Source organism: Schistocerca gregaria, chromosome 3 (assembly GCF_023897955.1).
Source record: "Schistocerca gregaria isolate iqSchGreg1 chromosome 3, iqSchGreg1.2, whole genome shotgun sequence".
Lineage (NCBI taxonomy): Eukaryota > Metazoa > Arthropoda > Insecta > Orthoptera > Acrididae > Schistocerca > Schistocerca gregaria.
This window is the reverse complement of record NC_064922.1, coordinates 688077231-688091197: the sequence shown is the minus strand read 5'-3', so window position 1 is coordinate 688091197 and position 13967 is coordinate 688077231. Positions and strand designations below refer to the sequence as shown.

The following is a 13967-nucleotide window of genomic DNA, read 5'->3' as shown; positions in this document are numbered from 1 at the left end:
TGTGCAGCCACGTCTCGATCCCTGAGTCAACAAATGGGGCGGTTGCAAGACAACAACCATCTACATGAACAGTTAGACGATGTTTACAGCAGCATGGACTATCAGCTCGGAGACCATGGTTGCGGTTACCCTTGACGCTGCATCACAGACAGGAGCACCTGTGATGGTGTACTGAACGACGACCCTGGGTGCATGAATGGCAAAACGTCATTTTTTCAGATGAATCCAGGTTCTGTTTACAGCATCATGATGGTCGCATCCGTGTTTGGAGACATCGCGGTGAACGCATATTGGAAGCGTGTATTCATCATCGCCATACTGGCGTATCACCTGGCATGATGGTATGGGGTGCCATTGTTTACACGTCTCGGTCATATCTTGTTCGCATTGATGGCACTTTTAACAGTGGACGTTACATTTCAGATGTGTTATGACCCGTGGCTGTACCCTTCATTTGATCCCTGTGAAACCCTACATTTCAGCAGGATAATGCACAACTGCATGTTGCAGGTCCTGTATGGGCCTTTCTGGATACAGAAAATGTTCGACTGCTGCCCTGGCCAGCACATTCTCCAGATCTCTCACCAATTGAAAATGTCTGGTCAATGGTGGCCGAGCAACTGGCTCATTACAATACGCCATTCACTACTCTTGATGAACTGTGGTATCGTGTTGAAGCTGCATGGGCAGCTGTACATGTACTCGCCATCGAAGCTCTGTTTGACTCAATGCCCAGGCGTATCAAAGCCGTTATTAGGGCCAGAGGTGGTTGTTCAGGGTACTGATTTCTCAGGATCTATGCACCCAAATTGCGTGAAAATGTAATCACATGTCAGCTCTAGTATAATATATTTATCCAATGAATACCCATGTATGATCTGCATTTCTTCTTGGTGTAGCATTCTTAATGGCCAGTAGTGTACTATGGCTCTTCTATTGATGTGCTGCAGTATTGTGACACATGGATATCAATATGCACTATGACTTCAGACATGTACTGGCGAACTGTTGTGGCTTGGTCTATGCCAATGAGGTACATCCCTCTGAATTAATGCCCCAGTGTAGTGTTCTGTGACCAATACATAATAAATTAATCTGAGTCCAGAAACTGTAATTCATAATGCCTTACAGAAACTTCTGTGAGAACTCTGAACACAAGTGTACCAATCTTGTAATACTATAATCTCTGCCTAAGGTTAAGTCCAAATAGCAATACAGTAATTGTATATGCAGGTTATACAGTTATAGATTCATCACTACTTCGCCTTATTCCAGGATGGTGCCCTAATTAATCCACTGTGACCAAAGAACTTCTGGTCGTGACTCAGTGATATGACTCTGGGATGATACTCCGTGCTTAGACCTCCACTGCAGTCTTCAGTCACAGGTTATAATACCGCGTGAATAACTGCAGTGAAGTCACATGATTGGCTGCTGCTGTTATAGACAGCGAGTTTGTTTCCGGTTGGCTTTCCTGGGCAGATGATGTCACTGAATCTTGGATTGGTACCTGCGGGATATGTGGCAAAGTAGTTCCTCCATTGAAGGTGACCTCTGTTGAGCAGCTATCAGACTAGCACTGCTCACTGTGTTGCCTGCAGTGCTGGTAACCAGGAATGCAGCTTGTAGGAAGGGATGTATCTGGTAGGGGTAGCCAGGTATCCAGAACAAACAAAAAAGTGGATTATGTAACTTTTTTGGAGTTGATGATTAAAACTTTGATTCGTAGTAAAGTCCATAGTAATAGCTGCAAAATAATGAACAAAAGCACAATACCATCACTCAGTCAATAGTATCCTCACTCCCTAGGGTGAAGGGGACAAGAAAGAACAACAAATGGAGAGAAAACATTTTGAGGTGTTATATCATGAAACTCTAGCATCATTCAGATGGATGTAATACCAGTACAGAAATTCACTTATTAACCAAAGTAATGTCCCTTCAGCCCATCCTTCCATCCGTAAAATCTTCATGTTAAATAAAAAGGGGAACCTCAATGTGTGGTGTCCGTATTCCAGTGAAATAACAAATGGGCCCAGGGATCACATGGAGAAATTAAAGTTTCAGCTCAGGAAAGAGATGACTTTGGAGAAAGTAGTAAATCTGTGTTGAGAGACTACAATTGTCATAGTAAAGATAACCCTAGTGAGAGGACTGATAATGGAATGGCAATCATTGTCAGGGACTGTTACTACTCTAGACTCATTTCCCAACAATGAACTCCGAGCAGGTGCAGTGATGTGCCTCTTTAACAGTATTAAACTGTGCTCCACTTATATACCAAACAATGAAAAACAGAGAGGCTCCCATGGAATTGATCAAGGAACACCTCCATGCAATTCACTTGGTAAAAAGATTTCAGTCCACATGATGTATCCTGCTGTTCTTAAACCTGGCATAGAAGTTCAGTCATAGCTTTGTTGTATCACAGTACATATGGCTTGCTTAGTGAGAGCAGATTGATGCATTTCAGCACAATTAGTCTACCTGTCTGCTCACTTAACCTTTCAGCTGCTGTTAGATAGCAGGTAGCCACATACCTGCACTTCATCAACTATATTGCTGTATGTATGTGTGTCTCACTTGGGGGAGGGGGGGCTGCAATTATATCTTTAAACCTTCTGTGCTAAATACTTCTCCAGTATAATATGAGAAATATATATTTCTGGCTATTTACTTCATAAATAAAATCCCACAAGGAAATATTTTGTCACCATACTTTGTGTTGGCCTAACACTATGACCTGACAACCTCACCTCTGTCATCTCACCATAATATACTCAAATCGTGAAAATATGTATAAGAAGAAAATATGTATAAGAAGAGAATATCCAGTGTTCTCTGTAATGGTATGTAGGCTGGCTATAGGTTACTCACTGTACCAGATTTTTGACCCGTTGTGCACTGAAGTTGGTCAGTTGCCTCTCACCCTTTGTCTGTGACACATTTGTATATTTGTTAACATTGCAGCACTGGCTCTAACTGTTTGTCTTCCCATCATCGATCATCAGTGAAACCCTTTGGAAGCAGAGCAAAACAGTTCTGTGTAGAATTAGCTTTAGGGATATCAATATTACCACGAAGGGATTTTATTGTAATATACACTGATGGTTGTAAACCATTTTATAAATGTCATTACATTCTATGGGTAGAAATATCTCAAGACTGAAGTGGTAATAAGCTTATTCTTCCCACATTTTGGTGCATGTGGAGTGATTCATGCAGGCTCTGTCACAGTAGTTGCTATTTTAGATTTATCATTATAATTGTATAAAAATTAAAGTTCAATGTCCTTATAGTATTGAGTTACAGAGTATCAAAAGAAAATTAGTATAAATGATCCTTTTCCACTTAGTAATACTGTCAGTAAAGTGAATCAAAGTGCATGCTACAAAGGACAGAATAAACATTTCGTGAGCTGCTTTTGAGACAAAGCTCTGGCTGCTTTTCCTGAGAGACCCGAAGGCAAGCTGTCATAAGACTGTAATATTTTAAAATGTGTTGGCAATGGGAAGCAGACATAACTTGTGTAGTCCATTTTTATTAATCCTTCGTATGGCTGCATATGATATTTGTCCGTTGTGTGTGGTATGCAGGACCATCATATTTAAAAACAGTAGATGTTGTGTACAATTAAGGAATTAAGCTGGCTACCATGGTTTTTAGTATTGATCCCAAGTTTTCACATTTTGACTGACAAAATTACTGTGTTTAGTGCAGAGCCATAGGCAATTGGGAATGCAGTGGAACAAATGTGTTATTGAAAAATATATTATGTGGTCAGTTTCGTTTAATGCCCTACAAGTAATGTACCTGACAGATAAAATGATAAAAACATACATAAGGACATTGTATGCATCATTCAGGGAACAGAGAAATTTGGAGAAATGAGCAAGCAGGTATTGTGGTTGTGGCGTGTGAGACTCACAATGTAACATAATGTGTGATTTCCTTGCGGGAAAGTTACCCTGATATACAAATGTAAATGTGTGTGTGTGTGTGTGTGTGAGAGAGAGAGAGAGAGAGAGAGAGAGAGAGAGAGAGAGAGAGAGAGAGAGAGAGAGAGGGAGAGTGGGGGGGAAGGGGGGGGGGGGAGAGAGAGAGAGAGAGAGAGAGAGAGGGGGGGGGGGGGAGGGGTTAGAAAATATGGTATTATACTTTACAATAAGTTTAGATGAATTGTGCAGAAAGAAAATCATGATCATCAATCAGTCACTGCTTTTTCCCAATCCTGATGATGGAAGCCACTTTTTGAATTCATTTGGCAGATAAGCAAATGGAAAAAATTTCCTCAGCAGCCCATCTATATTTGGTGCAAGGGCTCCTTTTTTTTTTTTTTTTTTTTTTTTTTTCCATTCATAATTCCCCATCGTTTTGGTTTAAATCTTATGATATTTTGTTTATCTAATAGCTTGTATAATAATTCTGTATGTACATAATTTAACTATCGTGTGTGACCCTCTTAGTAATATAATTTTGTACTTGACTTGCATATTTACTGTCACATAGTTACTCCAATAAATTGACATGTCTTTCCTTTTCTAAATTTCAGCGGAAATTGCTTGACTTAAGCCTAGGGTTTGCAGGTGGGGTAATGATTGCAGCATCTTACTGGTCTTTGCTTGCCCCAGCTATTGAAATGGCTGAAGAATCTGATTTGTATGGTAAAGATGGTCGATTTGCATTTGCTCCTGTGGCAGCTGGATTTTTATTGGGAGCGTTATTTGTTTTTGGAACCGATGCCCTCATTTCATATCTGGGTGTACATTCACCAAACATTATGTTAGGTACGTGCTCGACTGTCATGGAAATGTCAGTTTGTTTTATTAGTGGTGACTTGCATGATATAATTATCTAATATATAACAAACTGTAGATACTTTACTTTGTGTAAACTATTTTCTGTTCAGCATTTGCATCATCTGGGAAATATCCAAAAGAGGAAACTGTGGATCATCCAACAATTTCCAACGATGAAAGACAGTTTGTCAACAGTCACACATTAATTGAAGGTGCTTATGTTATTAGACTTAAAACATTTTAATTGAGCTTTAGTTTTCATTTATGTAAGAACTTTTTTCTCCTACATCAGGGCAGAAGGTATATTAACTCTTTTTAAAGAAAAACTGTGGAAGTTCTTTTAAAATAATGTCAGTACTTGAAGGCATTGAATTGTTGTAAGAAAGAAGCTTCTCGATTTGTATATTACTGTGTAGTTGCCTGTGTAATAATTCTTACTGCACATAGCTCATAGTTCTGTTGGGGAAACATATAGTGCATTTATAATTGTAGCAAACTGGCATTATCACTCTGCTTATCGCTTATAAAGTAGATGGTTTTATGGTATATGTTGCATGTTCCGCATGATTCACACAAACATGATAAATAATGCTCTTCTCTGTTATAATTAATAATATATTTTTAGTTTTATGCATGGACCTTTATTGTACTACAATGCATGTTTTTCTCACTTTCCATTGGAATTGACAGTGTATGTGGCCTAACCAATACCAGCAACTGATTCATTGGTGACTGCTGACCAGTATTACACATTCTGCAGACACTTGCAGCACTATTTGATCTGTATATTTTGCCCTAATAATAATAATAATAAATAGTAGTAGTAATAATAATAATAATAATAATAATAATAATAATAATAATAATAATAATAATAATGGTTTACAAGTTTTTGGGGTTGTAGCAGAGTTTTCATATATTTGTTATTTATTGTAAATCATCTGGGTGTGGCTGAGATTTGATCCTGTAATGTTTCAGTATTAGAAGCTGCTATAATAGAAAAGTAAATGAATAATGATCTGTCTGTACTTAAGTTCAGGAGGAACAACTCGCATTACAGCAGATAAACACATGAAGGTAAATAACAGTACTCCTAACTTATGGAGTCACTGTTAGGAAAGGGTGGAGAGAGCTTTGCATTTCTATCTCCACATACCACGTGGGTCACTGTTAACAGAAAACCCACCTGAAAACCTAAACATTACTAAAACAGCAGTTTAACTGAAAAGCAGGGAGTGTGAGACGAGGCTTACTGATTAGGCTCATACTGTGTGAGTAAAAATAGATAGACGTGCCTCTCAAGTTTCTAGATTGTCCCTTCTGAGTGAGCCATGGGAAAGGTAAAATGCACTCTAAAGTTTTTCAAGTGTGAAGGATCTTTTTAACAACAATCACGAAGTAAGTGGTGTGTTACAGTGGTGAAGTGCACTAATTGACAATTTGCTGGCTGCAGTTCGGTTTCCAGTGCTACTGTATTAGTCTCAATGTATTTGTTGTCTGTAGCTGAGATTTTATCATGTAATATTTCACTATTAAAATCTACACTAATGTTCTCTGGTAAAAAGAGTCATGGACTGGTTAGTATGTACCCTCAGGACGAGGAGGATGAGGAGGAGCTCTCAGTACGAGTAACAGAAACACGTGAAGGTGTCCTTCATTTGGGATTGCTTTTAGGAAAGTTCGGATATCTTGGACTTCCTACCTTCTCATAACAGGTAGAACCTCCTTGCACCAAGTGGGGTCCTGTTAACTTAAGCTCTGTGTGACATGCTCTCCCTCTCCAGCTACTCTGAACTATATACACTTTTCTCCCCTAAAGAAAGCATCTGTAAGTTCTGTTGTAACATGTTAAAAGACAGGGGCATGAGAAACCAACAACTATTTATTATATCATGACATGACAGCATAAACTTAAGTAAGATCTTCAATTTAATTACGTAGAAATGAATGGTACAGATTGTCAATGCATACAGACAGCTGGTTGGAGCCAGTGCATGGCAGTATAAAGAGCATATGACCACCAGGAGCCACTGGCTCTCTGCTGCAGGCAATTGAGATGCCAGACCATGATCAGTGACCTCTAGAGGGGGCATAAAGCAGCTGAACAACATGCTACTCAAAACGCATGACACACGCTGCAATAGGAACGACGGAGATGTAATAATGTGCAGGTTATTACACCCCTCCTCCAAGGAGGGAGGAGTGACCAAATGCTTGTTCCTCTGTGATGTGCTGGTGGGTGACATATCCATAGTGTTGGAAGAGTTGTCCTGGACATGCACAATTCCAGGTCTGTGCTGGTCCTCAATCTTATGTGGCGGTAGTGGGAATGACATCAGAGTTGCTGCTAGGTGCTGTAAGATGAGGAGCCACATCCAGTGGGAGGGTAGGCGGCACCAACAGGGAGGAACAGGTGCCCTTGTTAACACAGGAGGAGTGCAAGAGGCATCTGGAAGGGCCTGTGTTGGCGCAGAATGCATGCAATGGCCAAACTCCATCATCTGCATGGGGGTGGTCCCCTTGTGGAAAGAGGGGTGGATATGGCTGGGGCAGTGTGTTGTCACAGGGAACTGCTATGCCAGTGGACGCCATTGCAGAAGTGAAAATTATAAAAAGAGGCGAGCTGAAAAACAAGTGTACGAGGGAAGCCTTCAGCAGAAGAAACGGAGAACATTGGTGCAAGAATTGTATCTGCTGCAGTAGATAAGCCACAAATATCATAAGGAAATATGGAAAGGGCGTCAATGACCAGCTGTCAAGAAATGTCTAAAAAGGGTTGAGAAATGTTGACATTGATTCTGTCCCAAGATAGCATAGGGGAAAAAACTGGATGGACCCCAGTAGTAAAGGATGCACTACTGAGCAACTTTGTTAGGCACTAGGCACAGGATCACATCCCTAAACACAAAGGGAGAGGTTGTAGGCCAAAACAACACGGGGAAGGGCATGGCTCCGTGTGGTACAGGGAAAAAATTCAACATTGGCGACTAATGCACGGGTGCGTGAGTGATATTAAAAATACAGCAAATGACACAAGACAGCAAAAGAGAGTGAAGGCGGTCCTGAACCAGGGGATAATCGACACAACTACTAAGAGAGGTAGACCAGATCCTGAAAAAGGGATCAATTAACAGGACAACTGAGAGTTGGAGGCCTTTCTTGAAAAGGAGGCCAACTGATATAGCAATGAGAACATATGAGGAATTGAAGACAAAAACGAAGCTTGACAGGTGTCCATGTCTGTTACTCAAAATACGATGAAGGGTTGGCAGAACCATGAGCAGAAGTTCGCCAAACTGCAGCAGAGTGGTCGGATGAAGGTAAACAGTCGTGTTACACTAAGGAAAGTTTGAGCCTCTACTGTCAACATAGCCACGAGGTGGTCAAAGACAGCCAAAAGAGGTTTTTGTTGCTGCAGAAGTGATCATAGTATGGCATCTATAGAAAAGTACACAAGAAAAACAGTCACTGAATTTGCTCACACACAATTTCTGAGAGGGAGCACGCAAAAGTTCTCACGAAAGTTCCAATCTCCACTACTTGTGTTGTAACTCAGAATATGGTAAAAGACATGGTCATGAGAAACCATCATCTATTTTTTATGCCATGACGTGACAGCATAAACATATGTAAGACAGTACAGTTTAATGACATGTACAAGACTGGTACAGACTTACTGATGTGTTCAGACTGCTGGCTGGATCCAGTCCACATCAATATAAGAAGAATTTGCCCACCAGGGACTACTGACACTTTGTTGCTCGTGATTGAACTGCCAGACCATGATCAGTGGCCTGGAGCAGCTGAAAGGCATGCTACTGAAAGTGCGTGATGCACGCTGCAGTAGTGGTGGCAGGGGTGTAGTAATGTAAGGGTTACAACAAATCAAAAGCTAGAAGTATTGTGTCATCTGTAGGTAAAAGCTGTCTAGCCCGGGGATGCACACACTGTGGGCCATATGCTATCCACCATTGTTTCGATAGGGCAGGGTTTTAGCGAAGAGACCAAGATTATGTGAATGAAGGATGTGTTGCAAGGATAACTCCTATCTACTTAATTCAGAAAGGCTGCTGCTGGGGAGAGGAAAGGACCCAGATGATAAGGATCATGAAACAACCATTGAAATCGAGCATATCGTGCTCGCCATCATCTTCTGCCACTGGGTGGTCAGTTCTTGTGTAGTTTCTCAGTGGTTATTTATTCAGGTGGACAGTTAGTTGGTGGTCATGCCAACATAAAATGTTGAGGAGAAATCACAGTGGAGGTGGTATGTGGCATGACTTCTCTCACAGGTGTCACTGCGAAAGGAGGGTGGACTGAGATGAGATTGGAGTAAGGTTGTGCTGGGTTGGTCTATTGGACAGGTTTTGCACTTGGGTTTTCCCCGGGTATATGACCCATGTGGCACATGACATATAACACCAACTCTGTGCAATATCCACACAGCATTTTATGCATACATGACCTCCAACCAACTGCTCACCTGAATGAAAGGCTGCAGCCAAGCTGTGATGGAGAAAAGAGGTGACCACACAATGGCAGAAAATGCTACTGAGCACAATTTGCTTGATTTCAATGGCTGCATAACAACTCATGCACTGAAGTGCCTGAAACTGATAAAGAAATAAAATTTCTTTTGTGCAGCTGGTTGTTGATTTTTTTCAACAAAAACATTTCTAATTTAATCCTCCCTCTGTAACTTTGACTATAAGAAATTTTCCAATCTTGACTGTTGTTAATGTATTATTGCCAGATTTCCTCTCTCTCTAAATGTGCGTATCTTTGGTGCAGAAGTTGATCAAAATAGTTTCTCTTCAACACGTATGAGGAAGAGGAAATAAGAATTGCATGTATGGACTCCTACATCTTCTTATTTCATTATCACCATCCTAGGCTTCGTCCTCTCTTAACACGCTAACATAATGTACCAGGGCATATTATCTTACTTTCATTTATATTGGTGGACACACAGTGCATTGTACCTCCCTCGTTCTCCCCTTCTTCCATCCCCTCTCTCCTCTCTCCCCCCTTTGTGACTTTCCTGTAAAACATTGTTTCTCAGCCTACAACATTTTTGAGGAATCGTATTTCTTAAAAGAACAAGGTATGTGATTTGTAACAATATTATGAAAAGGATGGTTGCTACTCAGAATGTAACGGAGGTACTGAGTCACAAAAAAACTGTCAGAAAGTGAGGTTTTGGCCAACAAGGGCTTCATTGAAAAAAAAGACAAAACACACACACACACACACACACACACACACACACACACGCACACGCACACACACGACCAAAGTCTCCAGTTGTTGAACTCAGACGCTTAAAAACAGGTGGACACTGTGATCATGTGTGTGTGTGACTTGCATTTGTGTGCGTGTGTTTGTGTGTGTGTGTGTGTGTTGTCTATTTTTGACAAAGGTCTTCTTGGCCAAAATCTCACTTTCTGACAGTCTTTTTGTTGTGCCTATTGTGGCTATTGGTGACTCAGCACTCCTGCTATATGGTTATTATCCTTTTCATAATATTGTTACCTGCCATGTCTCATTCTGGAAACATCCCCCAGGCTGTGGCTGAGCCATGTCTCCGCAATATCCTTTCATTCAGGAGTGCTAGTTCTGCAAGTTTCGCAGGAGAGCTTCTGTAAAGTTTGGAAGGTAGGAGATGGATACTGGCAGAAGTAAAGCTGTGAGTACCGGGCGTGAGTCGTGCTTCGGTAGCTCAGATGGTAGAGCACTTGCCCGCGAAAGGCAAAGGTCCCGACTTCGAGTCTTGGTCGGGCACACAGTTTTAATCTGCCAGGAAGTCTCATATCAGCGCACACTCCACTGCAGAGTGAAAATCTCATTCTGGAAACATCCCCCAGGCTGTGGCTAAGCCATGTCTCCGCAATATCCTTTCTTTCAGGAGTGCAAGTTCTGCAAGTTTCGCAGGAGAGCTTCTGTAAAGTTTGGAAGGTAGGAGACGGATACTGGCAGAAGTAAAGCTGTGAGTACCGGGCGTGAGTCGTGATTCGGTAGCTCAGATGGTAGAGCACTTGCCCGCGAAAGGCAAAGGTCCCGAGTTCGAGTCTCGGTCGGGCACACAGTTTTAATCTGCCAGGAAGTTTCATATCAGCGCACACTCCGCTGCAGAGTGAAAATCTCATTCTGTTCATAAATATTCTATTCATTACATACAAATTGTTCTCTGACACAAATTAGGTTTTTTTAGTAGTTTTTTAAATATCAAATAGCCAATCTGGGGAAGACTTAAAAGTCCACGAGTTGTGATATTAATTTTGCGTAATCTCTAATGGATAGTGTAAATATGTGATAAGTTTAAGAGTGAGTTTCAGTGTGGATAAAAGTCACATTTTCTTATTTTTCTGCTAGTCATAGTGATACCTTGGGTTACAGTTTTGATGACACTGTGCTTGTAAATATGCATTGGTGAACAATGAAAATGCTAATTGTATAGGCAGTCATTGGAAATTTCCATTTAACATTAGAATTATTCAGAACATCCACCATGCTAACATTTCTTGATTCACTTTCTGCTTGATGGTAGCTGATACACTTACTAAATTTTCCACATTGCATACTTTGTTACAACACATTTGCTTCCAGTAATCACCATGTAATCAACAGAATCCTTGATTCTACTGTCATAATGCTCAGAGTTGAGTAAAATTGATAAAATGCCAGACTTTTAATCCACAAGATCAGTTGTTAATCACTTGTTCATGCTTAGACTTATTTCTGACATATAATGTGGCTTTAATCTTTGCCAGAACTTCATGTTATGTGGAGAATGTCAAATCAGTTTGAATTACATTGCACATTGAACTGTAGAACCTCCAAACCCCAATAACTTGCTGTGTGAGCCATTTAACTTGTCAGAGGACACTGATAGTGTACTATATCCAGTTGCACCCAGTAAAGTGCTGAAGTGTTCAAAGGGATTTGGTTGGATTACCAATAATTAGATTCTATGCCACAGTGTCATACACATGAACTGACAACATAGATGGATAAGTGTTGTTTCTTGCATCATATTGGTCAGATTTTATGATAAGGTGAGTTGTTTGGTTACATAAAATTTGTTTGCTTCTACAGCTACTTTGTTGAATGGTACAACTTCTTTATCATCAACCACTATTTCTCAAACAAATGTTTACTGTGTAGGTTACATCATTAATGTTAATGACATATACTTTTACTTTGCCTTATTCATTTGTCCTCAACAAATGTCAGTATAAGCAACAATTGCAGGATGCCACATACAGTAATATATGTGAGGTTGTTGCACATTTGATTAAACATTACAAACAGTTATCATTCTTTTATTGTTAATAGGATGTCATGGTTTTTCATATGTCATGTATTATCTGTTTCTCTAAAAGGTGTAATTGAAGAGATCAGTATTTTATGTGAAAATGTGTTACACCTTTTGTGTGATTACTGGAACTATTCTTAATTATACTGTTTTTTTACTTATACTTCCTTTGACTGCTTGAGAACTGCTGAGAAAAAATTGGGATGCCAATTCACTGGCTGCATTACAATCACAAAAAGGTGGTGATTAAATGGTCAGCCATCCCACAGTATCATTACATATTTTGCACAGCATGATTCAGATAAGTCGGAATTCACACTTATGTACCAAATTCTTTATCACTCTCATTTAATGCATTTAGATTCTTATGCAGGAGATGCTGAAATTTTGCAAATCGACTAAACAACACAAGTTTTGCAGATATTTGTCTCAGGCATCAATTGTGACTTCCCATACTGCAGCAAAAACGTTTTTCTTTAAATTCTGTAGCATTCTTGGATTGTTGCAGTACACATTTTCCTGAAAATGGTCCCATAAAAAGAAATCTGGTAAGTCAGGTCTGGTGATTATGGGGCCCAAAGATTTTTAGAGATTAATTGATCATCCAAGAACTTTCGAAGCCTCACCATTGTTTCATTGAGGTTGTGACACATTGCAATGTCTTGTTGAAACCAGGACTAATGTTCATTCACGTTAAGTGTGGCTGCAAACTGCTTTACGAAGGTGTAAACTAATTTACGATGTGTGCATAAACAAGTGAAATAACAGTAGTGTTAAAAAAATATGGTTCCAACAATTTTCTGCCCAGATATAGTACATCACACTTTCATTTTTTGTGAGTGAATTTGGGTCTCGAGCAGTGTGTGAGGATTATTGGCAGCACAGATACAAGTGTTAGTGTGTTTATGTATCCATTTAAATGGAACCACTGCAAAACATGTTGTTCAGCTTCTCATTCGCGTCGTTGAGAATGTCCCTCTCGAGTCACTGACACTAAGCGACACCTTTTCCTGAATCCAAAGGATGCAGTTCTTGAACTACTCAAACTCAGTATGGCCACAACCTCAGATATATATATATATATAGTGGCTCTGTGGCAGGTTGAATAAAATGCTCCAAACTATTGAGACAACCACCAAAATGATTTATCAGGAAATCACAGCAGGTACTTCTGAACATGATCTGTAAATAAATACCGTTGTTAAGACATCAGGTGATGGCTTGAAGATGTTTTGCAAAAACATTTCACTGTCATAAACTGTTGTTTTTTCCTGGAAGAGGGACATCACGGATTTTCTTGTGCAACAACTGAATGTGCCTCTTGTAAGATCTTACTGCAAAGTTAGCTTCCAATAATATGACCTTCTGCTCTTGCTTGAGCATCATAGCAGACTGAATAGCTGCCACCTAGTACTAGTGGTGCTAGAGCGTATGTAAAGCATGGGAGAATGATGCCTTACTCCAAAATATTTTCCAACGTCAATGCTATGAACAACACACTAATAGTCAACAACATACAGAGAAAATATTATTTTTAAAACAAATTGTAAAAACATTCACTGTTCTGACTTACCTGAATTACCCTGTATTAGTTCTAAAATGAACTGGTACAGGATTCCCCCCTCACAGACGCATACACATATATCAATATTCTTGTCTGCATTGAAAGAGGGAAGTGAGGTAAGTTTATTGATTGGTAGCAGTTAACATTGCTGCATGCCTCATTTAGTCAGTAATCATGTTAAACTCTATTGAAGTGATGTGGAACTTAAACTGAAAGTTGTTTCTAACATTATAGAACTTCACTAGGCATGATCCTGCTAAGGATGTGTCCTTGCTTCTTGGGACCTAGG

At 40.0% G+C, this 13967-nt stretch overlaps 1 protein-coding gene across 3 annotated transcripts in view; it reads left to right on the top strand.

The window, feature by feature from the left end:
* LOC126356201 (zinc transporter ZIP11) overlaps positions 1-13967 on the top strand; it is a 399278-nt gene that overhangs the window by 26565 nt on the left and 358746 nt on the right. The window contains exons 2-3 of one of the 3 annotated variants that reach the window (XM_050007004.1): positions 4553-4787; positions 4910-5011. The exons of 1 other annotated variant lie outside the window; for it this stretch is intronic. In XM_050007004.1, coding sequence (XP_049862961.1) covers positions 4553-4787; positions 4910-5011 — 337 coding nt within the window. The remainder of the gene's footprint in view (positions 1-4552; positions 4788-4909; positions 5012-13967) is intronic. One more of the 3 variants, XM_050007005.1, reaches the window with a different exon arrangement.